This window comes from Chiloscyllium punctatum, chromosome 28 (assembly GCF_047496795.1).
Source record: "Chiloscyllium punctatum isolate Juve2018m chromosome 28, sChiPun1.3, whole genome shotgun sequence".
Taxonomy (NCBI): Eukaryota; Metazoa; Chordata; class Chondrichthyes; order Orectolobiformes; family Hemiscylliidae; genus Chiloscyllium; species Chiloscyllium punctatum.
The window spans coordinates 7,009,078-7,033,547 of NC_092766.1; the positions used below are offsets into that span (position 1 = coordinate 7,009,078).

General features: G+C 48.7%; 2 protein-coding genes and 1 long non-coding RNA gene across 9 annotated transcripts in view; 1 reads left to right on the forward strand and 2 right to left on the reverse strand.

The window, feature by feature from the left end:
* LOC140453881 (uncharacterized) overlaps positions 1 to 1,620 on the reverse strand; it is a 38,048-nt gene extending 36,428 nt beyond the window's left edge. The window contains exon 1 of the mRNA XM_072548740.1: positions 1,517 to 1,620. The gene's annotated coding sequence lies outside the window, so the exon portion shown is untranslated. The remainder of the gene's footprint in view (positions 1 to 1,516) is intronic.
* Positions 1,621 to 9,483: 7,863 nt separating this feature from the next.
* LOC140453948 (uncharacterized) lies at positions 9,484 to 18,386 on the forward strand. Its single transcript, XR_011952528.1, has 3 exons — positions 9,484 to 9,616; positions 12,502 to 12,679; positions 17,849 to 18,386. It is a non-coding gene; the product is annotated as an uncharacterized lncRNA (long non-coding RNA).
* Positions 18,387 to 19,093: 707 nt separating this feature from the next.
* The window catches only part of ash1l (ash1 (absent, small, or homeotic)-like (Drosophila)), a 243,118-nt gene continuing 237,741 nt past the window's right edge, over positions 19,094 to 24,470 (reverse strand). For all 7 annotated transcript variants that reach the window (XM_072548810.1, XM_072548804.1, XM_072548807.1 and 4 more), the window contains one exon: positions 19,094 to 23,139. In XM_072548810.1, coding sequence (XP_072404911.1) covers positions 23,048 to 23,139 — 92 coding nt within the window. In that variant the 3' untranslated portion in view covers positions 19,094 to 23,047. The remainder of the gene's footprint in view (positions 23,140 to 24,470) is intronic.

Consider the following 24,470-nt stretch of genomic DNA (forward strand, 5'->3'; position numbering starts at 1 on the left):
GGCATGACCTGCCCTTTAGTGAGCATTATTAACTCATTTTTGGTCTCAGTGTGTGTATTTACCTTCTCCTGTCTGATGGCCTCCCATCAGTTTTCCCACTATTGATGTCAGGCTGACAGGTCTGTAGTTCCCTGGATTATCCTTTAGTCCTTTCTTAAACTGCGGTTTCACATTTACAGTGCTCCAGTCTTCCAGGATTAATCCTGTACACTCAGATCAGCCGAGGAAATTTCTGTCAACGGCTCCATAATTTACTCCCTTGACTCTCTCAGCAACCTGGGGATGCATCCTCTCTAGGCCTGGAGACTTCACTACCTGCAGTACTCCCAGTAGTACCTCTTCTTTATCTCTCTCTCTCTCTCTCTCTCTGTGTACAGTTCAGCTGCTCAGCACTGGCGTTTTCAACCAGGTCATTGTCACCATCTTCTAACTTGGTAAAGACAGGAGCAAAATATTCATTTAGGACCTCTGCCATATCCTTTACTTCAGCAAGCAGCCTTCCCTGCTTGTACTTTATGGATCCCACTCTCCCCTTCATTAATTTTTTTAATCATTAATATGTTTGAACTATATTCAGCTGCTTCATCAATGACCTTCCCTCCATCATAAGGTCAGAGGTGGGGGTGTTCGCTGATGATTGATTAGATTAGATTCCCCACAGTGTGGAAACAGGCCCTTCAGCCCAACAAGTCCGCACCGACCCGCTGAAGAGTAACCCACCCAGACCCATTGCCCTCTGACTAATGCACCTGACACTATGGGACAATTTCTCATGGCCAATCCACCCTAACCTGTACATCTTTGGACTGTGGGAGGAAACTGGAGCACCCGGAGGAAACCCACGCAGATACGGGGAGAACGTGCAAACTCCACACAGACAGTCACCCGAGGCTGGAATCGAACCTGGGACCCTGGTGCTGTGAGGCAGCAGTGCTAACCACTGAGCCACGCCAATTGTTCAGCATCATTCACAACTCCTCAGATACTGAAGCAGTCTGTATCCAAATGCAGCAAGATCTGGACAACATCCAGGCCTGGGCTGACAAGTGGCAAGTAACATTTATCCGAAACAAATGCCAGACAATGACCATCACCACTAAGAGACAACCTAAGCACCATCCCTTGACATTCAACAGTGTTACCATCACTGAATCCCCCCACTATCAACATCCTGGGGTTTATCATTGACCAGAAACTCAACTGGGCTCACCACATAAACCCAGTGGCTGCAAGAGCAGGCCAGAGGCTGGGAATCCTGCAGCAAGTAACTCACCTCCTGACTCCCCCAAACCCTGTCCACCATCTACAAGGCACAAGTTAGGGGTGTGAGGGAATACTCCCCACTTGCCCTGGATGGGGGGGGGGGGCAGCCCCAACAACCCTCAAGAAGCTCAACACCATCCAGGACAGAGCAACCCACGTGTTTGGCCCCACATCCACAAACATCCCCTCCCTCCCCACCGACGCTCAGTAGCAGCAGTGAGCACCGTCTACAAGGTGCACTACAGATACTCACCAAAGATCCTCAGAGAGCACCTTCCAAACCCACGGCCACCTCCGCCTGGAAGGACTAGGAGCAGCAGATACATGGGAACACCACCCCGTACAAGTTCACCTCTGAGCCATTCACCCGTCCTGACTTGGAAAGATATTAGTGCTCCTTCACTGTCACTGGGTCAAAATCCTAGAATTCCCTGTTGGAGGGCAACGTGATTGGTGTGGCGGGGGGGGGGGGGGGGGGGTCAACCCACAGCCGGTGGACTGCAGCGATTCAAGAAGGCAACTCTCCCCCCTCAAGGGGCAACTAGGGATGGGGCAATAAATGCCGGGCCCAGCCAGTGACACCCACATCCCACAAATGAATTTAAAAAGTGTTTTGAGAGAGAGATGAAAGTTTTTACTGTACAATAAGAACATTTTATCCAGTGTCTGCTCCCATCATCAAACATTCACCTATTTTAATCCCAAGTTGCCAAACTTGACCCAGGACTTTGTACTTAATAGCATTTCAAGCACTCAACTAAACACTCCTTAAAAGTCTTGAGGGTACCTGCCTCAGTGAATGCCAGGTACCACAACTCTTTGGGGGAGATGTTTCTTCAAATCTCCCCCAAACCTCCTGCTGTTGGACCCCTCTACGAAGGGGAGAGGCTTCTCTCCAACCGCCCTGTCTACGTCCTACAGAATTTTCAACACCCGAGTCAGTTGACTGTGTGTGGCATCAAGGTGCCCTGGCAATCAATGGGTTCTGAGGACTCCGAAACGTTAACTCCGATTTCTCTTCACAGATGCTGCCAGACCCGCTGAGCTTTTCCAGCAACTTCTGTTTCCAATTTACAGCATCTACAGTTCTTTCAGTCTTTATTTGGAATCAATGTGTATCGGGGGCAAACTCTCTGGCTGGTTGGAGTCATACTTGGCACAGGGGAAGATATGGATGTTGGAGGCCAGTCATCTCAGCTCCAGGACATCGCTGTAGGAGGTCCCTCAGGGTAGTGTCCGAGGCCCAACCATCTTCAGCTGCTTCATCAATGACCTTCCCTCCATCCTAAGGTCAGAAGTGGGGATGTTCATAGATGTTCAGCACCATTCACACCTCCTCAAATACTGAAGCAGTCCATATTCAAACGCAACAAGACCTGAACAAAACTCAGACTTGGGCTGACAAGTCGCAAGTAACATTCGTAAAACACAAATGCCAGGCAATGACCTTCTCCAATGAGAGAAGATCTCCATCACCCCATGACATTCAATGGTGTTACCATCGCAGAAACCCTTATCAACGTCCTGGGGGGGGTTACCATTGACCAGAACCTCAACTGGACTTGCCACTTAAACCCAGTGGCTACAAGAGCAGGTCAGAGGCTGGGAATCCTGCAGCGAGTAACCCACCCCCTGACTCCCCAGTGTCTGTCCACCATCGATCAGGCCCAAGTCAGGAGTGTGAGGGAAGACCAGGTTGGAAAACTGTCCACGTTTAGTACGGGTCAGTGTTTGTCTGACATTCCCTCAGTGGGCCAATCTAGAAAAAGTGGACAGAGGTTTAGGCTAAAGGGCGGCACTTTTAAAAGAGGGATGAGGAGAAACGACTTCTCTCAAAACGTCGCGAGTCTGTGGAATTCACTCCCGCAGTCTGTGGTGGATACTGGGACAAGTGAATACACTTAAGGAGGAGTTTTTACTGAGTAACAGGCTGAAGGGTTACGGGGAGCGTGCAGGAGTTGAGGCACAGATTAGATTAGATTAGATTACTTACAGTGTGGAAACAGGCCCTTCGGCCCAACAAGTCCACACCGACCCGCCGAAGCGCAACCCACCCAGACCCATTCCCCTACATTTACCCCTTCACTTAACACTACAGGCAATTTAGCATGGCCAATTCACCTAACCTGCACATTTGCAAACTCCACACAGTCAGTCGCCTGAGGCGGGAATTGAACCCGGGTCTCTGGCTTCAAATCCCGCCTCAGGCGACTGACTGCGTGGAGTTTGCACATTCTCCCCGTGTCTGGAATTAACCATGATGGCATATAGCGGGGCAGCATGCCTGAGGGGCTGAATGGCGTCCTCTGGTTCACAGCTCTGATATCTGAACCCGGGCTGGGTTTCACGGCCTGTGGCTGAAACTGGCTGCTCTTTTTTTTTTGTGTGGTTTAAAGCAGGAGAGCAGGAGAGTCGACATTCCGGGCATAAGCCCTTCAATCGTGTTTCTGGAGAAGCTGCTGCTGCTGCTTCAGGAAGGGGTTTTCCGCGGGGAGTTGGCGACGGGAAACGAGCGACGGCCTAGCCCGAGGGATGACCCGGCCTCTCGGACCCAGGTGCTGTTGGAGGTGCCTGGCTGAGAGGCTGCAGTGCACCGTGAGGGTGGGAGTCACGCTGCTGTACGCCGGGTGTTTGGGACATGAGAAAGACCTGCACACAGGGAGGGCGAGACCACAGGACTGTCCTGAGAGACGGAGAGGGGTGGGGGGTGGGGGGGTGTTCATGACGGGCACAGCCACAGGTGAAGAGGCCGCTTACACCCACAGAGCCAGTGGAGGGAGCTACAGGCTGCCCCGCGATCCCCTCTTTAACGCCTAGCACTCTCAACAACAACTTGGATTGGGAAAGCACCTTTCGGCCACAGAATCATACAGCACGGAAACGGATCCTGGGGTCGGGGAGTCCAGAACTAGAGGGGCATAGGTTTAGGGTGAGAGGGGAAAGCTATAAAAGAGACCTAAGGGGCAACCTTTTCACACAGAGGGTGGTACGTGTATGGAATGAGCTGCCAGAGGATGTGGTGGAGGCTGGTACAATTGCAACATTTAAGAGGCATTTGGATGGGTATATGAATAGGAAGGGTTTGGAGGGATATGGGCCGGGTGCTGGCAGGTGGGACTAGATTAGAGGTTAGGGACATCTGGGTCAGCATGGACGGGTTGGACCGAAGGGTCTGTTTCCATGCTGTACATCTCTAGGACTCTATGTCGGTGCTGAACACGTTTCCCAAGCTAACCAAGTCCCATTTGCCTGCGGGACAAGCTTATCCCTCTAAAAATCTCTCTCAATCTTCCCTAATTGCATTCTTATCCAGGTGCCTTTTATACATTGTCGTTGTACCAGCCTCCACCACATCCTCTGGCAGCTCATTCCATACACGTACCACCCTCTGGGTGAAAAGGTTGCCCCTTAGGTCTCTTTTATATATCTTTCCCCTCTCACTGTAAACCTGCGCCCTGCAGTTTTGGAGTCCCCCACCCTGTTAGACCCATTGACGGAGGGCCTTGTGCACACAGTGTTGCTCTCTCCCGTTGGAGGTCAGGTTCAGTTGCAGATATGGCCCAGTGTCCAGCCAGTGTGGGTCAGGGGGGGAGAGGAGGTTCCTTGACTCACGGTAAAGCACACACTAACCACTGGGTGGTAGCAGAGAGCAGTGAGAGCTCTGGTGCTGGAGCTGGGTCCCTAGAGCAGACTGTGTCACACACAGACCCCACAATCTCACCCCAGTGTCAGCAGCTCCAGCTGCTCCTGGTCACCTTCCAGCTGACCACTCAACCCAACACCACTGTGAACCTTCCACCTGCACTGGCACAAACTCAATACTTTGTTCCACTCCTGTCCAAAGGAAGAAACACTAATATCAAAGCTAATGAGAGTGGTGATGCATGCCCTCAATCATCACTGACCCTCCGACAGTGCGGCGATCCCTCAGCGCTGACCCTCCGACAGTGCGGCGATCCCTCAGCGCTGACCCTCCGACAGTGCGGCGCTCCCTCAGCGCTGACCCTCCGACAGTGCGGCGCTCCCTCAGCGCTGACCCTCCGACAGTGCGGCGATCCCTCAGCGCTGACCCTCCGACAGTGCGGCGATCCCTCAGCGCTGACCCTCCGACAGTGCGGCGATCCCTCAGCGCTGACCCTCCGACAGTGCGGCGATCCCTCAGCGCTGACCCTCCGACAGTGCGGCGATCCCTCAGCGCTGACCCTCCGACAGTGCGGCGATCCCTCAGCGCTGACCCTCCGACAGTGCGGCGATCCCTCAGCGCTGACCCTCCGACAGTGCGGCACTCCCTCAGCGCTGACCCTCCGACAGTGCGGCACTCCCTCAGCGCTGACCCTCCGACAGTGCGGCACTCCCTCAGCGCTGACCCTCCGACAGTGCGGCACTCCCTCAGCGCTGACCCTCCGACAGTGCGGCACTCCCTCAGCGCTGACCCTCCGACAGTGCGGCACTCCCTCAGCGCTGACCCTCCGACAGCGCGGCACTCCCTCAGCGCTGACCCTCCGACAGCGCGGCACTCCCTCAGCGCTGACCCTCCGACAGTGACCACTCCCTCAGCGCTGACCCTCCGACAGTGTCCACTCCCTCAGCACTGACCCTCTGACAGTGTGGCGCTCCCTCAGCACTGACCCTCCGACAGTGCGGCACTCCCTCAGCGCTGACCCTCCGACAGTGCGGCACTCCTTCAGCACTGACCCCCCCGACAGTGCAGCGCTCCCTCAGCGCTGACCCTCCGACAGTATGGCGCTCCCTCAGCACTGACCCTCCGACAGTGCGGCGATCCCTCAGCACTGACCCTCCGACAGTGCGGCGATCCCTCAGCACTGACCCTCCGACAGTGCGGCACTCCCTCAGCGCTGACCCTCCGACAGTGCGGCACTCCTTCAGCACTGACCCTCCGACAGTGCGGCGCTCCTTCAGCGCTGACTCTCCGACAGTGCGGCGATCCCTCAGCACTGACCCTCCAACAGTGCGGCACTCCCTCAGCACTGACCCTCCGACAGTGCGGCGATCCCTCAGCACTGACCCTCCGACAGTGCGGCACTCCTTCAGCACTGACCCCCCCGACAGTGCAGCGCTCCCTCAGCGCTGACCCTCCGACAGTGCCCACTCCCTCAGCGCTGACCCTCCGACAGTGCGGCACTCCTTCAGCATTGACCCCCCTGACAGTGCGGCGCTCCCTCAGCGCTGACCCTCCGACAGTGCGGCGATCCCTCAGCACTGACCCTCCGACAGTGCGGCGATCCCTCAGCACTGACCCTCCGACAGTGCGGCACTCCCTCAGCGCTGACCCTCCGACAGTGCGGCGCTCCCTCAGCGCTGACCCTCCGACAGTGCGGCGCTCCCTCAGCGCTGACCCTCCGACAGTGCGGCGATCCCTCAGCACTGACCCTCCGACAGTGCGGCACTCCTTCAGCACTGACCCCCCGACAGTGCGGCGCTCCCTCAGCGCTGACCCTTCGCCAGTGCGGCACTCCTTCAGCACTGACCCCCCCGACAGTGCAGCGGTCCCTCAGCGCTGACCCTCCGACAGTGCGGCGGTCCCACAGCACTGACACTCCGACAGTGCCCACTCCCTCAGCACTGACCCTCCGACAGTGCCGACTCCCTCAGCACTGACCCTCCGACAGTGCCCACTCCCTCAGCACTGACCCTCCGACAGTGCGGCGCGCCCTCAGCGCTGACCCTCCGACAGTGCCCACTCCCTCAGCGCTGACCCTCCGACAGTGCGGCGCGCCCTCAGCGCTGACCCTCCGACAGTGCCCACTCCCTCAGCATTGACCCTCTGACAGTGCCCACTCCCTCAGCGCTGACCCTCCGACAGTGCGGCACACCCTTAATGCTGACCTTCTGACAGTGCTGCACTCCCTCAGCGCTGACCACCCGACAATGCGGCACTCCCTCTGCACTCACCCTCCGACATTCCCCGCTCCCTCAGCACTGACCCCCCGACAGTGCAGCACTCCCTGAGCACTGACCCTCTGACAGTGCGGCACTCCCTGAGCACTGACCCTCCGACAGTGCTGCACTCCCTGAGCACTGACCCTCCGACAGTGCTGCACTCCCTGAGCACTGACCCTCCAACAGTGCTGCACTCCCTGAGCACTGACCCTCCGACAGTGTGGCGCTCCCTCAGCACTGACCCCTTCACAGTATGCTCAACGTAGCTGGGTGGCGTGCCAGCTGAAATTGTATTTTTTTGAACACGGGCATCATTGGCGTGGCTAAGGTTATTACTCTTCTACAGTTGCTCCTTGAGAATGTGGTGGTGGTTTGGGTCTTTGTGAACTGCTGCAGTCCACTTGCTCTGGGTTGACCCACACTGCCTTTAAGAAGACAATTCCAGGATTCTGACCCAGCGACGGAAGGAATGGCAACATACTTCTAGGTCAGGATCAGGAGAATTTGCAGGGGTTTCTTCCCCCATGTATCTGCTGTCCTTGTCCTTCTAAATGGAAGTGGCCTTGCGTTTGGAAGGTGCTGTCTGAGGAGCTTTGGTGAATTTCTGCAGTGGATCTTGTAGATAGTACACACTGTCGCTACTGAGCATCGATGGTAGAGGGAGGGGATGTTTGTGGATGTGGAGCCAATCAAGTGGGCTGCTGTGTTCTGGATGGTGTTGAGCTTCTTGAGTGTTGGGAATTGAATCCATCCAGAGCAAGTGTTGGAGTATTCCATTACACTCCTTATGCCTTGTCGATGAGGAGTTGGGAGGGGAGTTACTTGCTGCAGGATTTCCAGCCTCTGACCTGCTCTTGTAACCACTGTGTTTATGTAGCGAATCCAGTTGGGTTTCTGGTCAATGGTAACTTCCAGAATGTTGATAATGGGGGAGTCAGTGATGGTAACACCATTGTCAAGTGGGCAATGGTTAGATTGTCTGTTATTGGAGATGGTCATTGCATGGCATGTGTGGTAAAAATATTACTTAGCACTTGTCAGCCCAGGCCTGGATATTGTCCAGATCTTGCTGCATTTGGATACGGACTGCTTCAGTATCTGAGGAGGGGATGAATGGTGCTGAACATTAAGCAATCATCCCCACGTTTGAAGGAGAGAAGGTCAGCGATGAAGCAGCTGAAGATGGTTGGGCCTAGGACACTACCCTGAGGGTCTCCTGCAGAGATATTGTGGAGGTGAGATGACTGACCCTCCAACAACCACAACCATTTTCCTATGTGCCAGTGGAGAGGGATAAATATTCAGCTCCTAACACTCAGTATTGGGAGAAAGCTTTGAAGTGACTTCTTGAGCAGGTGTCAGAAGGAGTACAGCTCTATTTGTACGGTGCAGTCCTTGGCACAGGGCCACACTCCTTCAGCACAGTGACGGAAAGGATTGTGCTCAAGGGGTGGAGTGCACTCCCCCATTATAGGCTGCATCAAATAGTTGCTAGTTGTTCCTTGGAGATGGATTCGCCTGGCTACCCATCAGGAAGGAGCTCGGATTATTTTTAAGATTAGATTAGATTACTGAGCGTGGTAACAGGCCCTTCAGCCCAACAAGTCCACACGAACCCGCCGAAGCGCAACCCACCCAGACCCATTCCCCCTACATTGACCCCTTCAGCTAACACTACGGGCAATTTAGCACGGCCAATTCACCTGACTGACCTTGCACATTTTTTTTTGGACTGTGGGAGGAAACCGGAGCACCCGGAGGAAACCCACGCAGACACGGGGAGAACGTGCAAACTCCACACAGTTGCCTTGAGGCGGGAATTGAACCCGGGTCTCTGGCGCTGTGAGGCAGCAGTGCTAACCACTGTTTGATCCTGCAGCGAGTGCGCTATCCAGACCGGAGAAACTCTCGCTCCCACAGCACTGGGCCTGCGTTAGAGCTGACTGGGTGGGAAGAGTTTACCTTCAGTGCCATGCAGGTGGTGATTCTGGTCGGAGTGAGCGCCGTTTCCCAAGTACCTCAGCGCCCTGACCGCTCCAAGGTCCTCCGCTTTGATTCTAAAGTAAAGCATTTAACAAGAAAGTATTCCCTTTCCCTTGGCAAAGTCACAGGGGAGGGAAATGAAAAAAGATGCTTGTCCGAGGTGAGAGCCGAAATAAAGCAGGCAGCAGAATTTCCCCAAGCTCTGTCAACAGGCTCGCAATTCACTCAGCTCACACACACCCTTCATTAACTCTTGCAACAGACTGGCTGATGCCTCCCTTCCCTGAAAACTCCGCACTCCTCTACAAGATAACACTCCTTTCATTACCTTATTCATTAATGGGATGTGATGCCTGACCCTAATCACCATTTGGGTGCAGGTGACCTCTCAACGCCCTTCGGGAGGGAGCCCCAGGACTTTTGACCCGGCGACACTGAAGGAACAGCAATATCGCTCCAAGTCGGGATGGTGAGTGGCTCGCACGGGAACCTGTAGGTGGTGGTGTTCCCTTGGATCAGCTTCTCTTGCGCTATTCAGGGAGACTGCAGCATAGTGGCAATATCACTAGATCCAGTGGATGCTGCCTGAACTGCTGTGCTCTTCCAGCACCACTAATCCAGTATTTGGTTTTCAGCATCTGCAGTAATTGTTTTTAACCTTAGAAAGCCAAGAGGCCTAACAATGCCTGGGGGCACAAGTTCAAATCCCACGGCAACATCGGCACAACTTATAACACCTGGAATTCGGGGCTGAGGAAATGGCAGATGAAGTTTAATTTAAATAAATGCGAGCTGCTGCATTTTGGAAAGGCAAATCAGGGCAGGCCTTACACATTTAAGGGTAAGGTCCCAGGGAGTGTTGCTGAACAAAGAGACCTTGGCGTGCAGGCCCATATTTCTCTAAAAAGAGGTGTTGCAAGCAGACAGGGTAGTGAAGGCAGCGTTTTGTTACGCAGGCATTCGATCGGTCAGTGCATCGAGTATAGGAGTTGGGAGGTCATGTTGCGACTGCGCAGGACAGTGGTTAGTTCATTTCTGGAAAAACTGTTCAGTTTTGGTCTCCCTGCTGTATTGTTAAAACTTGAAATGGAGCAGAAATCGTCAGGGTTGGAGGATTTGAGCTAGAGGGAGAGGCTGAATAGGTTGGGGCTGTTTTCCCTGGAGCATCGGAGGCTGAGGGGTGACCTTATAGAGCTTTATTAAAAGGAGGGGCATGGAGAGGGTAAATAGTCTTTTCCCTGGGATGGGGGTGGGGTGGGGAAGGGCCCAGAACGAGAGGACATAAATTTAAGGCGAGAGGGGAAAGATTGAAAAGGGACCTCATGGGTACCTTTTTCACCCAGAGCGTGGTGCATGTGTGGAATGAGCTGCCAGAGGAAGGGGTGGAGGCTGGTACAATTACATTTAAAAGCATGGGTGCATGAATAGGAAGGGTTTAAGGGGATATGGACCAAATGCTGGCAAACGGGACTATATTAAGTTAGGGTATCTTTTCAGCACGGACAAGTTGCACTGAAGGATCTGTTTGCATGCCTACCCCAACCAGCCAAAGCTTATGACTCCAGGCTAGTGGTCTCCCATTTAATCACCACTTCTTCCTCGTGTGTTTACCTAGCTTTCCCCTGCCTCCTGATGCTTTCAATAGAATAAAACAAGGAAGTGCAGATGTTGGAAATCTGAAACCAAAACAGTGCTGGAGAAACTTAGCTGGCTGGCTGCGCTTGTGGGGACACATGTCGTGTTGTAAACCCAGCGTCCCTTTGCTGAAATTCAGGATTTGGAGAGGCCGGTGTTGGGACACAGCACCAGGTTATAGTTGAACAGGTTTAATCGGAAGCGCTTCTCCTTCCACAACCACCTCATGGAGGAACAGCGCTCTGAAAGCTAGTGCTCCCAATTAAACCTGCTGGACTATCACCTGACGTTGCGAGATTTTTAACTTTGTTGAAATTATTTTTGTTGCCCCTTCAATATTTCTGTTATTTGCCTCCCCCACACCCTGCGGAAGTGAATCGCCCATTCTTGCTCACCCACTCCCCCTCTGGGTGGAGGAATTTCTCCCAAATTCCCAATTGAATTTGACACTCTTACATATATGCCCCCATTTTGGGTTCAGTCACAAGTGAAACTTGTTTGCTAAGCCTATCAAATGCTTCCATCATATTAAAAATCTCTACTAGCTCCCATGTTCTTTCTTCAGTTTGAGATGTCCTGAAGGTCATAGCCTTATAACTGGAGGATTCTGGTAAATTTGTTTGCATCAGCCCAAGGCTACCATGTCCTTGAACTGACGTGGAGACCAAACCCCAGGTGGTGTCTAATCAATGTGCATCACCATTACTACACACTATGCTCTATGAGCTGCCAGAGGATGTGGTGGAGGCTGGTACAATTGCAACATTTAAGAGACATCTGGATAGGTATATGAATAGGAAGGGTTTGGAGGGATATGGGCTGGGTGCTGGCAGGTGGGACTAGATTGGGTTGGGATGTCTGGTCGGCGTGGACGAGTTGCACCGAAGGGTCTGTTTCCATGCTGTACATCTCTACGACTCTTGTCACTGCTGTGCCACTAGAGCCCCACCACCATCAATGTGTTTACTTGGGTTTTTGAACACCCCATGAATGTTTCCTCGCTGCTCCAGCCAGGTTTGTGCCGAGTCCAGGCACATCCTGAAATTCACTCATGGAATGGGCAAGATGACATTTCAGTGCTAGCATTCACATCCCCTCTCCGCAGCTTACAACCATCTCCACAATGTTATTCGTTACAGTCTCCAAACCTTTCTCTTCCATCTCCGCACGGCCTTGTCTTTTTTTTTTGAAGCTCACTAAACTACAGTGGCGGTGGCTTCTTTAGAGGCACCTCCTCGGCACCCATTAGCCTGGCTTCTTGGGTAGCACCTCTCTGTCTGCTTCTCACTGCCAGCTACTCATTCCTCTATCACTTCTCACCTCTACCCTCAAAGCCCTGGAAAATGAACAGAAGTACTTTAGAATCACATACGTGACAAGAGAGGATACCAGGGTACAATATTTCAAAGTCTTCCAAAGAAACCCAATTACAGTGGCTTCTATTTGTTATCCAATACCATGCTTAGAACCATGTACCACCCTTTGAACTTCATAATCCTTATCTCTTGCAGTTGTTTCGAACATATCCTGTCAGTGTTTAAAAGAATAGCAGGTTATTAAGAACTAACCTTTAACATCCCTGGAAAGATAGCCAAGAGCTATGCTAACAGTCTAAGAATCCCAAAATGAAATTTCACATTTGTACTTAACTCCATTGATGACTCAATGGGCAGATGTCATACTTAACCAAGTTAATGAAGACCCTAATTTGATTTACAGAATTTCCTCCTCGTACTTAGGTGAGAACCGTGCAATCGGCCAAAGGTGTGTGACGATGATTCAGCTTGGGATCCAGTTCTTGACCACAACTGCAGACCTGGGCGCACAGCTCTGTATTCCTAACCCTCATCTTGACTCAATAGTCTCCAATGCATTGGCAACTTGTTTGAAGGATCAGGTGAGGTTTGAGTGAAGCGGGAGAGAGAGTGTGAGAGAAAGAGAGCGAGAGCGAGAGCGAGAGAGAGTGTGTATGAGAGAGAGAGAGAGAGAGAGAGAGAGTGAGTGTGAGAGAGTGAGTGTGTGTGTGAGAGAGAGAGAGAGAGAGAGAGAGTGAGTGTGTGTGTGAGAGAGAGCGAGAGAGAGCGAGAGAGAGCGAGAGAGAGAGAGTGTGAGAGAGTGTGAGAGAGAGCGAGAGAGAGCGAGAGAGTGAGAGAGAGTGTGAGAGAGAGCGAGAGAGAGAGCGAGAGAGAGAGCGAGAGAGAGAGCGAGAGAGAGAGCGAGAGAGAGAGCGCGAGAGAGAGCGCGAGAGAGAGAGCGAGAGAGAGAGCGAGAGAGAGAGAGCGAGAGAGCGAGAGAGAGAGCGAGAGAGAGAGAGAGAGAGAGAGAAAGAGAAAAAGAGAGAGAGAGAAAGAGATTCCATAATATTATAAGCAACGAATGAGTATCTTGGAAAGACATATAAAAGGATACATAGCATCACTTAAGGCTGAATTATAGACAGCTCAAACTGGAAACAAGAGATTTAGAAAGGATTAGGTTTGTATATGGCCTTACACAATATAAAACCCTTTACAACTTGGATGGATAACAGCTGAGAAAGTCATACATCCAAATTTGCTGGCGTCAAAGTTAGACAGCACGATATACATAAAATTATAAAGGGATATTAGCAGACTAGGTGAATGCACAAAACTGTGCAAGATGAAGTTCGACGTAAGCAAGTGTGAGACTATCCACGCTGGACAGAGTAAAAACAGATCAGGATATTTGCTCAATTGTATGCAGTTGGATGCCCAAAGAAACATAGGGGCTGAGGGGTATAGAGCTTGAAAATAGCATGAACTGGTGTAGAAAATAATCAAGAAAGCTATTGGAATGGTGGCTTTTACATCTAAAAGATTGGAATACAAGAATGTGGAAGATTTGCTGCAGTTATACAAAACTCTGGTTAGACCCCACTTGCAGCACTGAGCATAGATCTGGGCAGGACACGTTCAGAAAGATAGAATGGCCTTGAAGGGAGCACAATGTAGATTTACAAGAATGACAATTGGACTCCAGGGATTCTGTGGAGAGATTGTACAAATGAGGCTAGCTTTTCCCTCAAATTTATAAGGTTAAGGGGTGATCTGATCAAAGTCTTCAAGATATTAACAGGAAAAGACAGGGTTGATAAGGATAAACTTTTTCCACTGGCTGCAGATTCCAGACCTAGGTGCCACTCTGAGAATTAGGGAGAAAGTCTTCAGGAGAGGAGATGTTAGGAAGCACTTCCACACACAAAGATTAGAACATTCTCAAGTGGCAGTTGATGCTTGATCACTTGTTAATTTCAAAATCTGACATGGATTTCTTGTTAAGCAAAAGTATTAAGGGATATGGGCCAAAGGAAGGTACATGGAGTTTGGCCAGAGATCACCAGCAATCTCATGAACTGGCAAAACTGACTGGCCTACTCCTGCTCTTCATGAAAGATGCATTTACTGTTTCTATGTAGAAAATATAATTATGCTCATTATGTGGATGATGTGCTTCTGGAGCAGCGTGTGGAGGAACCCATTAAGGATCGAGCGCAGAGTATTGAGTACAGGAGTTGGGAGGTCATGTTGCGGCTGTCCAGGACATTGGTTAGGGCCACTGTTGGAATATTGCGTGCAATTCTGGTCTCCTTCCTATCGGAAGGATGTTGTGAAACTTGAAAGGGTTCAGAAAAGATTTACAAGGATGTCGCCAGGGTTGGAGGGTTTGAGCTATAGGGAGAGGCTGAAGCTGTTTTCCCTGGAGTGTCGGAGGCTGAGGGGTGACCTTATAGAGGTTTACAAAAGCATGAGGGGCATGGATAGGATAAATAGACAAAGTCCTTTCTTTGGGGTCAGGGAGCCCAGAACTAGAGGGCATAGGTTTAGGGTGAGAGGGGAAACATAAGAGAGACCTAAGGGGCAACTTTTTCACATAGAGGTGGTACATGTATGGAATGAGCTGCCAGAGGAAGTGGAGGCTGGCACAACTGCAACATTTAAAAGGCATATGGATGGGAAGGGTTTGGAGGGATATGGGCCAGGTGCTGGCAAGTGGGACTAGCTGGGTTGGGATATCTGGTCGGCATGGATGGGTTAGACTGAAGGGTGTTTCCATGCTCTACATCTCTATGACTCTAAGGTGTAATGAGAAAGGGCTAATTAATAACTCGGCTGTGCAGTGCTCTTTGGGAAAGCATGACCGTAACATGATGGAACTTCACATCAGGAAATACAGTTCATTCTGAAACTAGTGTCTTAAACTGGAAAATGAGATATTATCAAGGTCTGAGGTGTCTATGGTGGCTTGGGAAAATACACTATAGTCAAAAAGTATGGCGCTAGAAAAACAGAGTCGGTCAGGCAGTGAAAGAGTCGACATTTTGAGCATAAGCTCTTCATCAGGAAAATACACTATAGGTTTGGAAGTCGAAAGGCAATGGTGAATATTTGAAGAGAAGCTATATGATACATATTCCTCTAGGGCCTGAACATCCGAAGGAACAAAGGTAAATCAGCCATTAAGGTAAAGACTGTATTGAATTAAAAGGGAATGGCGGCTAAGAAAGCCAGAAAGAGAGTAAGCCTGAGGATTGGATGCAATTTCGAACCCTAAGGAAGACCAAGAACCTGACTAAACAAATCCCAGAAATTTTGAATACAAACAAATAAGGAACATAAAATGTGGACTTGAAGGGCTTCTTTAGCTACGTACAAAAGGAAAGGATTAGCAAGGAGAAATGTAGACCCATTACGCGTAGGGTCAGGAGAATTTATCGTTGGGAACAGGGAAATAGTTGAGGAACTAAATTGTTACTTTCCATACATCAGTGCAGAAAAACTCAGAGAAACAATGGCGACCAGGGGGACTCTTGAAAGTAAAGAATTTAAAGGAAGTGGCATTACTGAAGATGCAATGCTTGTAATGTTAACCAGACTAAGGGTTGTCCATGCAACTGGGGGAATATTTCTACATGGATTGAAAATTGGTTAACAGACAGAGGGCAGGAATAAATGGATCATTCTCAGAGTGGCAGGCTGTTACTAGCAGGGTGCTGCAAGGATCAGTGCTTGGTCCACAACCAATGACAATCTATGTAAATGATATAGCTGTGGGACCCAATTCTTTCCCAGGCACTGTGCAAATACTACAAGTTTTTAAGGATGAGGCAAGGAGGCTTCATGAACATGTGAAGTAGAGTTAAGTGTTTCACTTTGGCAGCAACAAGACAAAGGCAGAATACATCTTAGATAACGAGAGGTTGGAGAAAAGAACGCTTTGCTCTTGTTCATGAACCATTGAAGGGAGATCTTAGGACAGGGTAAAGATGTCATGCTGCACTTACACAGAACTTTGGTGAGACCATATTTGGAGTACTGCATTCGATTTTGGTTCTCCTATCTAAGGGATACACCTGGCACAGAGGGAATGGAACAGAGATTCACCAAGTTAATCCCGGGATAGTAAAATTGTCTTAAGAGACTGAGGAGACAGAATCTGGACTCTGCAGAGTATTGAAGAACACGAGATCACCTGATTGAAGCTTACAAACCATGATATAGATAGCTTCCCCTAGTCAGAGTCTAAAACCAGGTGATGTAATCTCAGGATAAGGGGTTTTGAGACTGAGACGAGGAGGCGTTATTTTTCAGGGGACCGTGAATCTTTAGAATTCTGTGCTGTGGAGATCTGTGGAAGGTCAAAGAACATATCCAAGATAGAAATTGAGAAACTTCTGGTCACTAATTGGTATCAAAAGGACAGATGATCATTCACCATTAACTGGATGGTGGAGCAGACTCAATGGACTGAATAGTTCCATAGACTCTGGTTGTTATGCTCCACAGAAAATATTGGCAAATCACTTTTTGATTGATACTAATTGAGGGACAGGACATAGATATCCATTTTCCTATTATTCTCTGAAAATCGCCATGGGACGTGTCACAATTCATCGCGAGGATTTAAAACTGTATCCAAAAGGCAATGCAGCACCCTTGAATAGTGCAGGGCAGTGCCAGTGCAGATTCTGTAGTTGGGTTTCTGCAGTGGGAACTGGCTCCAAAGATCTTCTGATTTGGAGATGGTCGCTGCTTCCCGGAGGCACAGCCAGCAGCCTGGCTCCAGAGAGGTCAAGCTGTGGAACAAAACCAGGTAGGGGAAAGGACTGCCAAAAGCCAGCAATCATTAACTGATATCTCGACAGGAAAGGCTATCGGCTCCTTTGGGATAACCGATCCCACTTGCCACCAAGTCAAACCAGAAGTGAGAAGGGTAGGCTAGTGAATGCAGGCCAGCAGTTTGTGTTGGTCTCCTGGAGCTGCAGGTAGTTCCACTGGTAAACCTGGGAATACAAGATCCAGGCAGCAGCTAGGTTTTGCCTTTTTCACAGAGATCATGCTGACATGCTCCAAGGTGAGCAAACCCTCTTTGTCTTCTCAAACCTAATTTAATGGCACTGTGCAGTTACTGGTCTATAAGCTTGTGGATAGACAGGAAGGATGATTCATAGCAGATCCATTCCCCTTCATACAGCTCAGGGGGTCACTCCAGTTCCTTATGTCCAAGCAGAGCCTGCTAGTTACCGATGTTTGAACGAGTTAGGCCAGGAACGAAAAATGCTGATGACATGGAATGCCTGGACAGCGTAGCAGCAATATCCAAACTTGTTTGCGCTGAGACTCTGAACCTAATCACCAAGGCGGGATTGTTTGGTTTCTCGGGATACTTGCTGAAGCTGGACTCCGGTGCAGGGGCAGGCTTTCACCAACGGTCCTTGACTCTTTCTCTTAAAACTCTTTCCTTCACCTCAGCAGAGAATTCCTCAGCATCAAAAAGCAGATTGGGTACTGAGTAGCAGCCTTGACCAGCCAGCACTCTAGCATCAAGAGAATACAAATGGACTCATTGCAGCATGTTACACTCTTAGATTTTCCAAAAGCACCTTTCAAACAACACGAAATGCCTGGAGACTAACAGCAGAATATCCATCTTGTTTGTGTTGAGAGGTTTCTGAACCCAACCACAAAAGGCGCAATTGCATGGTTTCTCTGGATACTTGCTCCATAGAAAGTAATTGCGAACATTCATTCCTGTTGGTACGTTACAGGTGCCATTGTGCAGAAGTGCAAGAGCAACCAGTGTTGGGGCTTCTCTACTGGAATTATTCCCTTGTGACATGAAGCTTCACTCAAAAGATAAGGCCCTTCCATATCAGCAAGCCTTTGAAGTGTTCGATAGTTCAAAGGGACTCAGTACTGAGTGCACTGCAGCCAAACGATCATCAACAGTGGAACAGATCAGTTGATCACAAATGTGGACAGCCAGTCATGCAGTTACAAGATCCTTCTAAAGAGATCCTTCCCCATCCATCTGAAGACAGTACTGCAGACATACAATCCCCACACCTACACACAGATGGCTATTCTTTACCTTGGAGTCAAAACCAGGAATAAAGCAGAGAACTCAGAACCCCTAAACCACACCTCCTGATAGTGAGCAGGAGTGGGAACCCTGCCTGAAGGAGGTGAATATATTTGTTGTGAGCAGCATGGTGGTACAGTGGTCAGCACTGCTGCCTCACAGTGCCAGAGACCCGGGTTCAATTCCCACCTTGGGCGACTCTCTGTGTGGAGTTTGCACATTCTCCCCGTGTCTACATGGGTTTCCTCCGGGTGCTCCAGTTTCCTCCCACAGTCCAAAAGATGTGCAGGTTAGGTGAATTGGCTATGCTAAATTGCCCCTACTGTTAGGTGTAGGGGAATGGGTCTGGGTGGGTTGCTCTTCGGAGGGTCGGTGTGGACTTGTTGGACCAAAGGGCCGGTTTCCACACTAAGTAATCTAATCTAATCATATAGTAACTGGCATGTTGCTACATCAAACTTGGGGACAATACCTGTATTGTTCATGGTCCTCTCAGTCAATCCAAACTTGGTACAGAGACACTTGCAACATTTAGATCAGATTAGATCAGATTACCTACAGTGGCCCTTCAGCCCACCCAGTCCATACCGACCCTCTGAAGAGTAACCCACCCAGACCCATTGCCCTCTGACTAATGCACCTAACACTATGGGCAATTCACGTGACTTGCACATCTTTGGATTGCGGGAGGAAACCGGAGGAAACCCACGCAGACAAACTCCATGTACAAACTCCACACAGTCACCCAAGGCTGGAATCGAACCTGGGACCCTGGTGCTCTGAGACAGCAATGCTAACCCACTGTGCCATCCTGCCACCCCCAGAGGGTCACCAGAGATAGCTTGCCTGAGGAACAGACAAGGGGAAGCACTCTGCACGTTGAGACTGGGAAACTTTGAAGTTCAACGCAAAGAAAGGTCACAAACGACAATTAAGAAAAAAAAAACAGTTTCTCCATTTAATACTAGACTTTCTCAAGTTGAGATACACGCGTCTTTATGCAATTACATCCAACGTTAAAATTCGTAATACATAATTTACAAAGATTAAAGTCAAAACAATTATCTATTAGATATGCTTCTGTAAAAAGTAAATATATTAGCAGCATTTTTCCAGCAAACAATCACACTGCCTACACCCATGCAGACTATAGTTATATCTATTTGCAATAATGTAGTGCTTTTAAACAGCGATTTTGTGACTTTGTTTTTGTAATTTTTTTTAAAAAGTAAACCAAAAAAAACATTTAAAAAAAAACCTGTCATCACTTTCTATGCCAGTAAGGAGGGGAGGGTAGGGTAGGGGAAGGGAAGGAAAGAGGAAGAAAAAAAATAAAATGGCATTACCTAACCACTGATTGTCTAAAACATGATTTAATCTTTCGGCAAAGAAAGAGAAAATGACAGACATAGTGTGCCTTCTACATATATAAATTTTTTTTTTGTATTTTTCTTAGTGTTTGACACTATTACCAAGAGTGAAATGTCTATAGGAGACAAATGAAAATATTACAGACCTGTCAAAACTCCTATCAATGATGAATCGAGTATCTCATACTCAATCGTCTGCTACTGTACAGTGTTGCTTTGCAGTAAGAAAATAGTCAAAACAATCTTTCTCTTTTTTCGATTTTTTTTTAATAAAATACGATCTCAAAGGGTTTTCTTCTTTTGAGACACAAAAGGGGAATGGGATGGAACATGTTCCACTGAGATTGACGCAATGCGTTTGTACATGAGGACAGAATTGGTCCATGTAAAGGAACATGTGATGACAGTATTGCTGACAACCACACAACTGATATGTACACATTGGCACATCATAATTTCTGTTTTTTTTTTACTTATTTAAAAGGATGTTGGGAGTGGGACTGCATAAGCTTACATACGGACAAAGCAAAGCTTTTTTTTTTCCTTTTTCGTTTTTTTTTAGTTAAAATGGGCGGGAAGGTACTACACTGTACAGTTCAAACAGAACACAGACGTAGTGTCTTGATTATTACTTCTACGCGAATGTTTTCTACTTCACAACAAATACTTTTTCATTTTGAATACTGCTTTTCATTTCTGTAGTGGCTTTCCTTTTGTATTCTCCTGCCTACTTATGTTGGTTTTATTTTAAGAAAAGAGAAGATTTCACACTGGCTCCACTTGGCCATGACTTTGGTGTTACTGGTGTTGCACATGTAGCTGGTTAATACTGTACACAAGTGAAGACCCTCTGTAACCGTGGCTTCCCAATCCGTTCACACACTGAAACCTCAGTTCAAATGTATTTTGACATGGCCCCCAACACGAGTGGTTGACCTGGCAGTCAACACTCAGTCCCTTCCCCCACATGATCCTGATACCTCTGCTTGCAGAGCCTTCAAAGACAGTAAGCGACCCACTGCTCTTCCTGTAAGAGACTTCCTGACCCAGTCTCCCCACCACGCCATCTGCTGTGATCTGTAATTTTGGGGCAGAGGTTTGGTGTCTCTCTGGCGAGCTGCCACTCAGCAGGGCAGGTACTGGAAATAGATGACAACACTGAGCGGGGCCAGGGGAGTTTCTAGCTGTTGGGAGGGAGGAAATGTTGAATGAAGCAAAGGAGACAGGGATTCTGCCTTATGTTTCTGGCCAAGATGCTATAGGCAAGAGTTCAGGTACAGTCAGACTCAACCTAATGAATGTCATCAGGAAGTAGAAGTCACAAGTCATGTATCATTTTAATAATGTGGTCAGATTTACTCGTTGCAAATCCATGTGATCCAATTCTAGGGGGTAATGGCTGTGAATTGCTAACTGCAAGACAACAAAAAATTGAACAGGGGGGGGTGGAGAATGAACCTGACATGACAGGACACAATGGTTCATTTAGCTTTGGAACGTGCTGCCTGATCAGGTGAGAGATACAAATGCAAAGGGAAATAGGTAAGTATTTCAAATGAGAGAAACAAATGAAATAAGAACAAGGGCAAGTGGAATGAACCAAAGTGATCTTCCTCCCCCTGAGAAAGAGCCTGAGCCGATTCAATGGGCAAGGTGACTTCCTGCCCTGCTGCACTGCACTATGGGTATACAGCATGCAAACTCCAGCTCACCCCAGGTTGGAAAGAAGGAATAACAAAGTAAGGGGGACAGGAACTTGAGGAAACAGCAGCAGCTTGTATGGTTCAAGTTATGACAATGTTATTGTTTGGCCAGGTGTTTTTGTTTGAAAGGAACCGTATGCCTAATTAGACGTGGGATCATCAGTCCCGGTTTCACATCAAAGTTTGGGACCCATTCACATCTGATGTTAAAGGTGGCAGGAACAGCTTCAAACAAACCACTCAATGCTTGACTCATTAAAGAAAGGTTTGGGACAGGAAATGGGCCAGCGAAAGAACTGCCTGATGGCGGAGTCGCACATGGATTTACAAAAGGATCAGGATTGATGGGCCAAATGAGTGGCTTGTTCAAAAGTCTTAACAGATTCTAGAGAAAGAATTAGCCCCGAATCACATATTCAAGGACCCCCAGACTCTTTGTAATAGTGGGGTCTTAGTTGGGAGAAAATTGCTCAGGAGAGATGTTAATCTCTCAGAGCTTAATGGGAATGAGAAACTTCATCCACAGATCACTCATTTTGATAACAAAATTAACTCTTTGGTGCTCGGTTCTTTCATAACCTTCTCTTTTACCAAGAGTACAGGAAGCACAACTTAGGACAAGCTCTTAGACTTGTCCTCAAGCATAGTCGCCATTAAGCTAGGTGTAACTTGCGTGGTGCGCAATGTCGCCATCAGTCCCAGCAGGAGACCCTTGCTTGCAAACCTCCAGGGGGATGGGGTTACGGTTTTTGAGAAAGCACACCTTAATTTATTTGCTTTATGGAGCACACCAGACACACAGCTTAGGACAACAACAATGGTATCTCTGAATGTCCTCAATGAACTTAGAAAAAGTCAAAACCAAAGATCCCAGTCCACCCAGAGCAAGACCCCTCCTCTCCCTGACCCAACTACAAAGACACTTTAAGTGCTATTAATTAATTAATCAATCAATCAATCTTCCAATCCACTCATGTCTCTTTTTAATTTCATTTTTCTCGCCTCTGTTTATTAATTGCTTTTTGTTTTGCTGAAGGTAAGGTAGACAGGACCTGATCCAAGCACGTACCATCGTAGGTTACTGGGCCAGCACACTGGTTGCCTTTAATTGCTCAGAGAGAGTGCAAACACTGGGCTTGGATTGTAAACGTCCCTATCCCACTACCTTGTTTCTCAGCTGTCTTCTCTTTCTCCATATACATATATACACACTCTGGACAAACTGTATGACAATCACACTGGTGAATTCACACATACAATCAAAGAACAGGAACAGAAATGGAGTTCAGTCCTTTTTTTAAAAAAAAAGAAAAGAGATCTCTTGACGCTTGTGTATTATTAACATTTCGATCAGACACCACCTCCACCCACTTCATGGATGGTGGTTTGGCAATACAATAGTGCCCCACCTCCCCCAAAATAAAGTTTCTCGGCTGCCTCAGGCCACGGGAGCATGGAGTTGACTGAGCCCCGCTCCCCCCGATGTTAATGAGAGGAACACCATACACACGCGTGTGCGTACACAGCAAGAGCACTCTGCAGATCAACAGCGGGAGTGCTGGCCGGCTCACTGCATCCAAGTGCTAACTCGTTTCAATTTGTCAGTTTCTTCTTCATCCTCCTGTCCTATTTAATAGTTTAATCAGAGAGCTCGGGGGAGGGGGGGGCGGGGTTGAAGAGCAGAGGGGTTGTGTAGGGTGGTGGGGGAGGGGCCCCATCCCTCAATTCTCTTGCTGTCAGGACGCAATAGGACAGGGCAGAAGCCAGGATTTCCAATACAGGAAACGCTCCCTTCCATTCCATGGTTGTGCATCACTTCCTGAAGCTGCTCTCAGTTAACATTAGTGTGCGTCTACGTAGCCGTCTCCCCGATCCTTCTTCCAACAAGTAGGTTACATCGATAGCTGGAAAGCAGACAAACCAAAAGACCAGTTTAGTTACTCAGTACCGCTTATCTGTGAAAAGGCTAACAAACTACTTATTCAAGCTAACAGGATTAACTGACTACTTTAGAATAACGTAGGAATGCTGGTCTTCATGTCCAGCCATGAATGGTAGTGGACAATTAAACAACATGAGGAGAAGGCGCCACAAAATATCCCCATTCTTAATGATAAGGGAGCTCAATGCATCAGTATCGGAACACAAGGCTGAAGGAGTTGCAACCATCTTCAAATAGCTGTGCCAAGTGGATAATCCATCAGTAATTTGTCCCGAGGTCCCCAGCATCCCAGAAGCCAGATTTCAGCTTATTCAATTCACTCCACATGACATTCATAGAGTCATAGAGATGTACAGGACAGAAACAGACCCTGCAGTTCAACTCATCCATGCTGACCAGATATCTCAACCCAACCTAGTCCCACCTACCAGCCCTTGGCCCATATCCCTCCAAACCCTTCCTATTCATATACCCATCCAGATGCCTTTTAAATGTTGTAATTGTACCAACCTCCACCACTGCCTCTGGCAGCTCATTCCATACACTTATCACCCTCTGCATGAAAAAGGTGCCCCTTAGGTCTCTTTTATATCTTTCCCCCCTCACCCTAAACTCATGCCCTCGAGTTGACGTTGAGTGATAGCTATAGACACTAGATATTGCAAAGACCGAGTCGTGACAGCATGTCCAATAGGACTGACGACTTGTGCTGCAGAATGAGCTGTGGTCCTCGTCAAGATTTCAGGGAGAAGTAGGTACCAGCGTTTTGACTGAAATGTAGAAAAATGTCCGAGTTTGCCCTGTGTACAAAAAGTAGGAGAAATCCAATCCAGCCATTAAGGTGTCCATCAAAGCAGGGGAAGGTCTCAAAAAACAGTGCTATCAACGGACCTTGTCCAGCAATAACCTATACAACGAGTTCAGTTTGAGTTTTACCAGAGCCACTCAGTTACTATCCTCAAACCTGGACCAAAGAGCTGAACTCCACAGGTGGGAGTGTCAAGGCAGCATTTGTGGCATTAGCTAAACTGGAATCATTCGTAACTGGGGCCAGAGAGTAGAAGAACTCTCCACTAGCTGGACACTCTGCAACAGTTCCTCAGGGTGTGCCCTAGGCCTAACCACCTTAAGCTACTTCATCAATGCTGGGGAAGTGGGGATGGTCACACAACGTTCAGCCCCACTCCTCAGATACTGAAGCAATCCACGTCCAGGTCTTGCTACACTTGGACAAGATGGGCTTGGGCTGTCAGGTGACATGCCAACAGTCGCACAACACAAACAGTAGGCAAT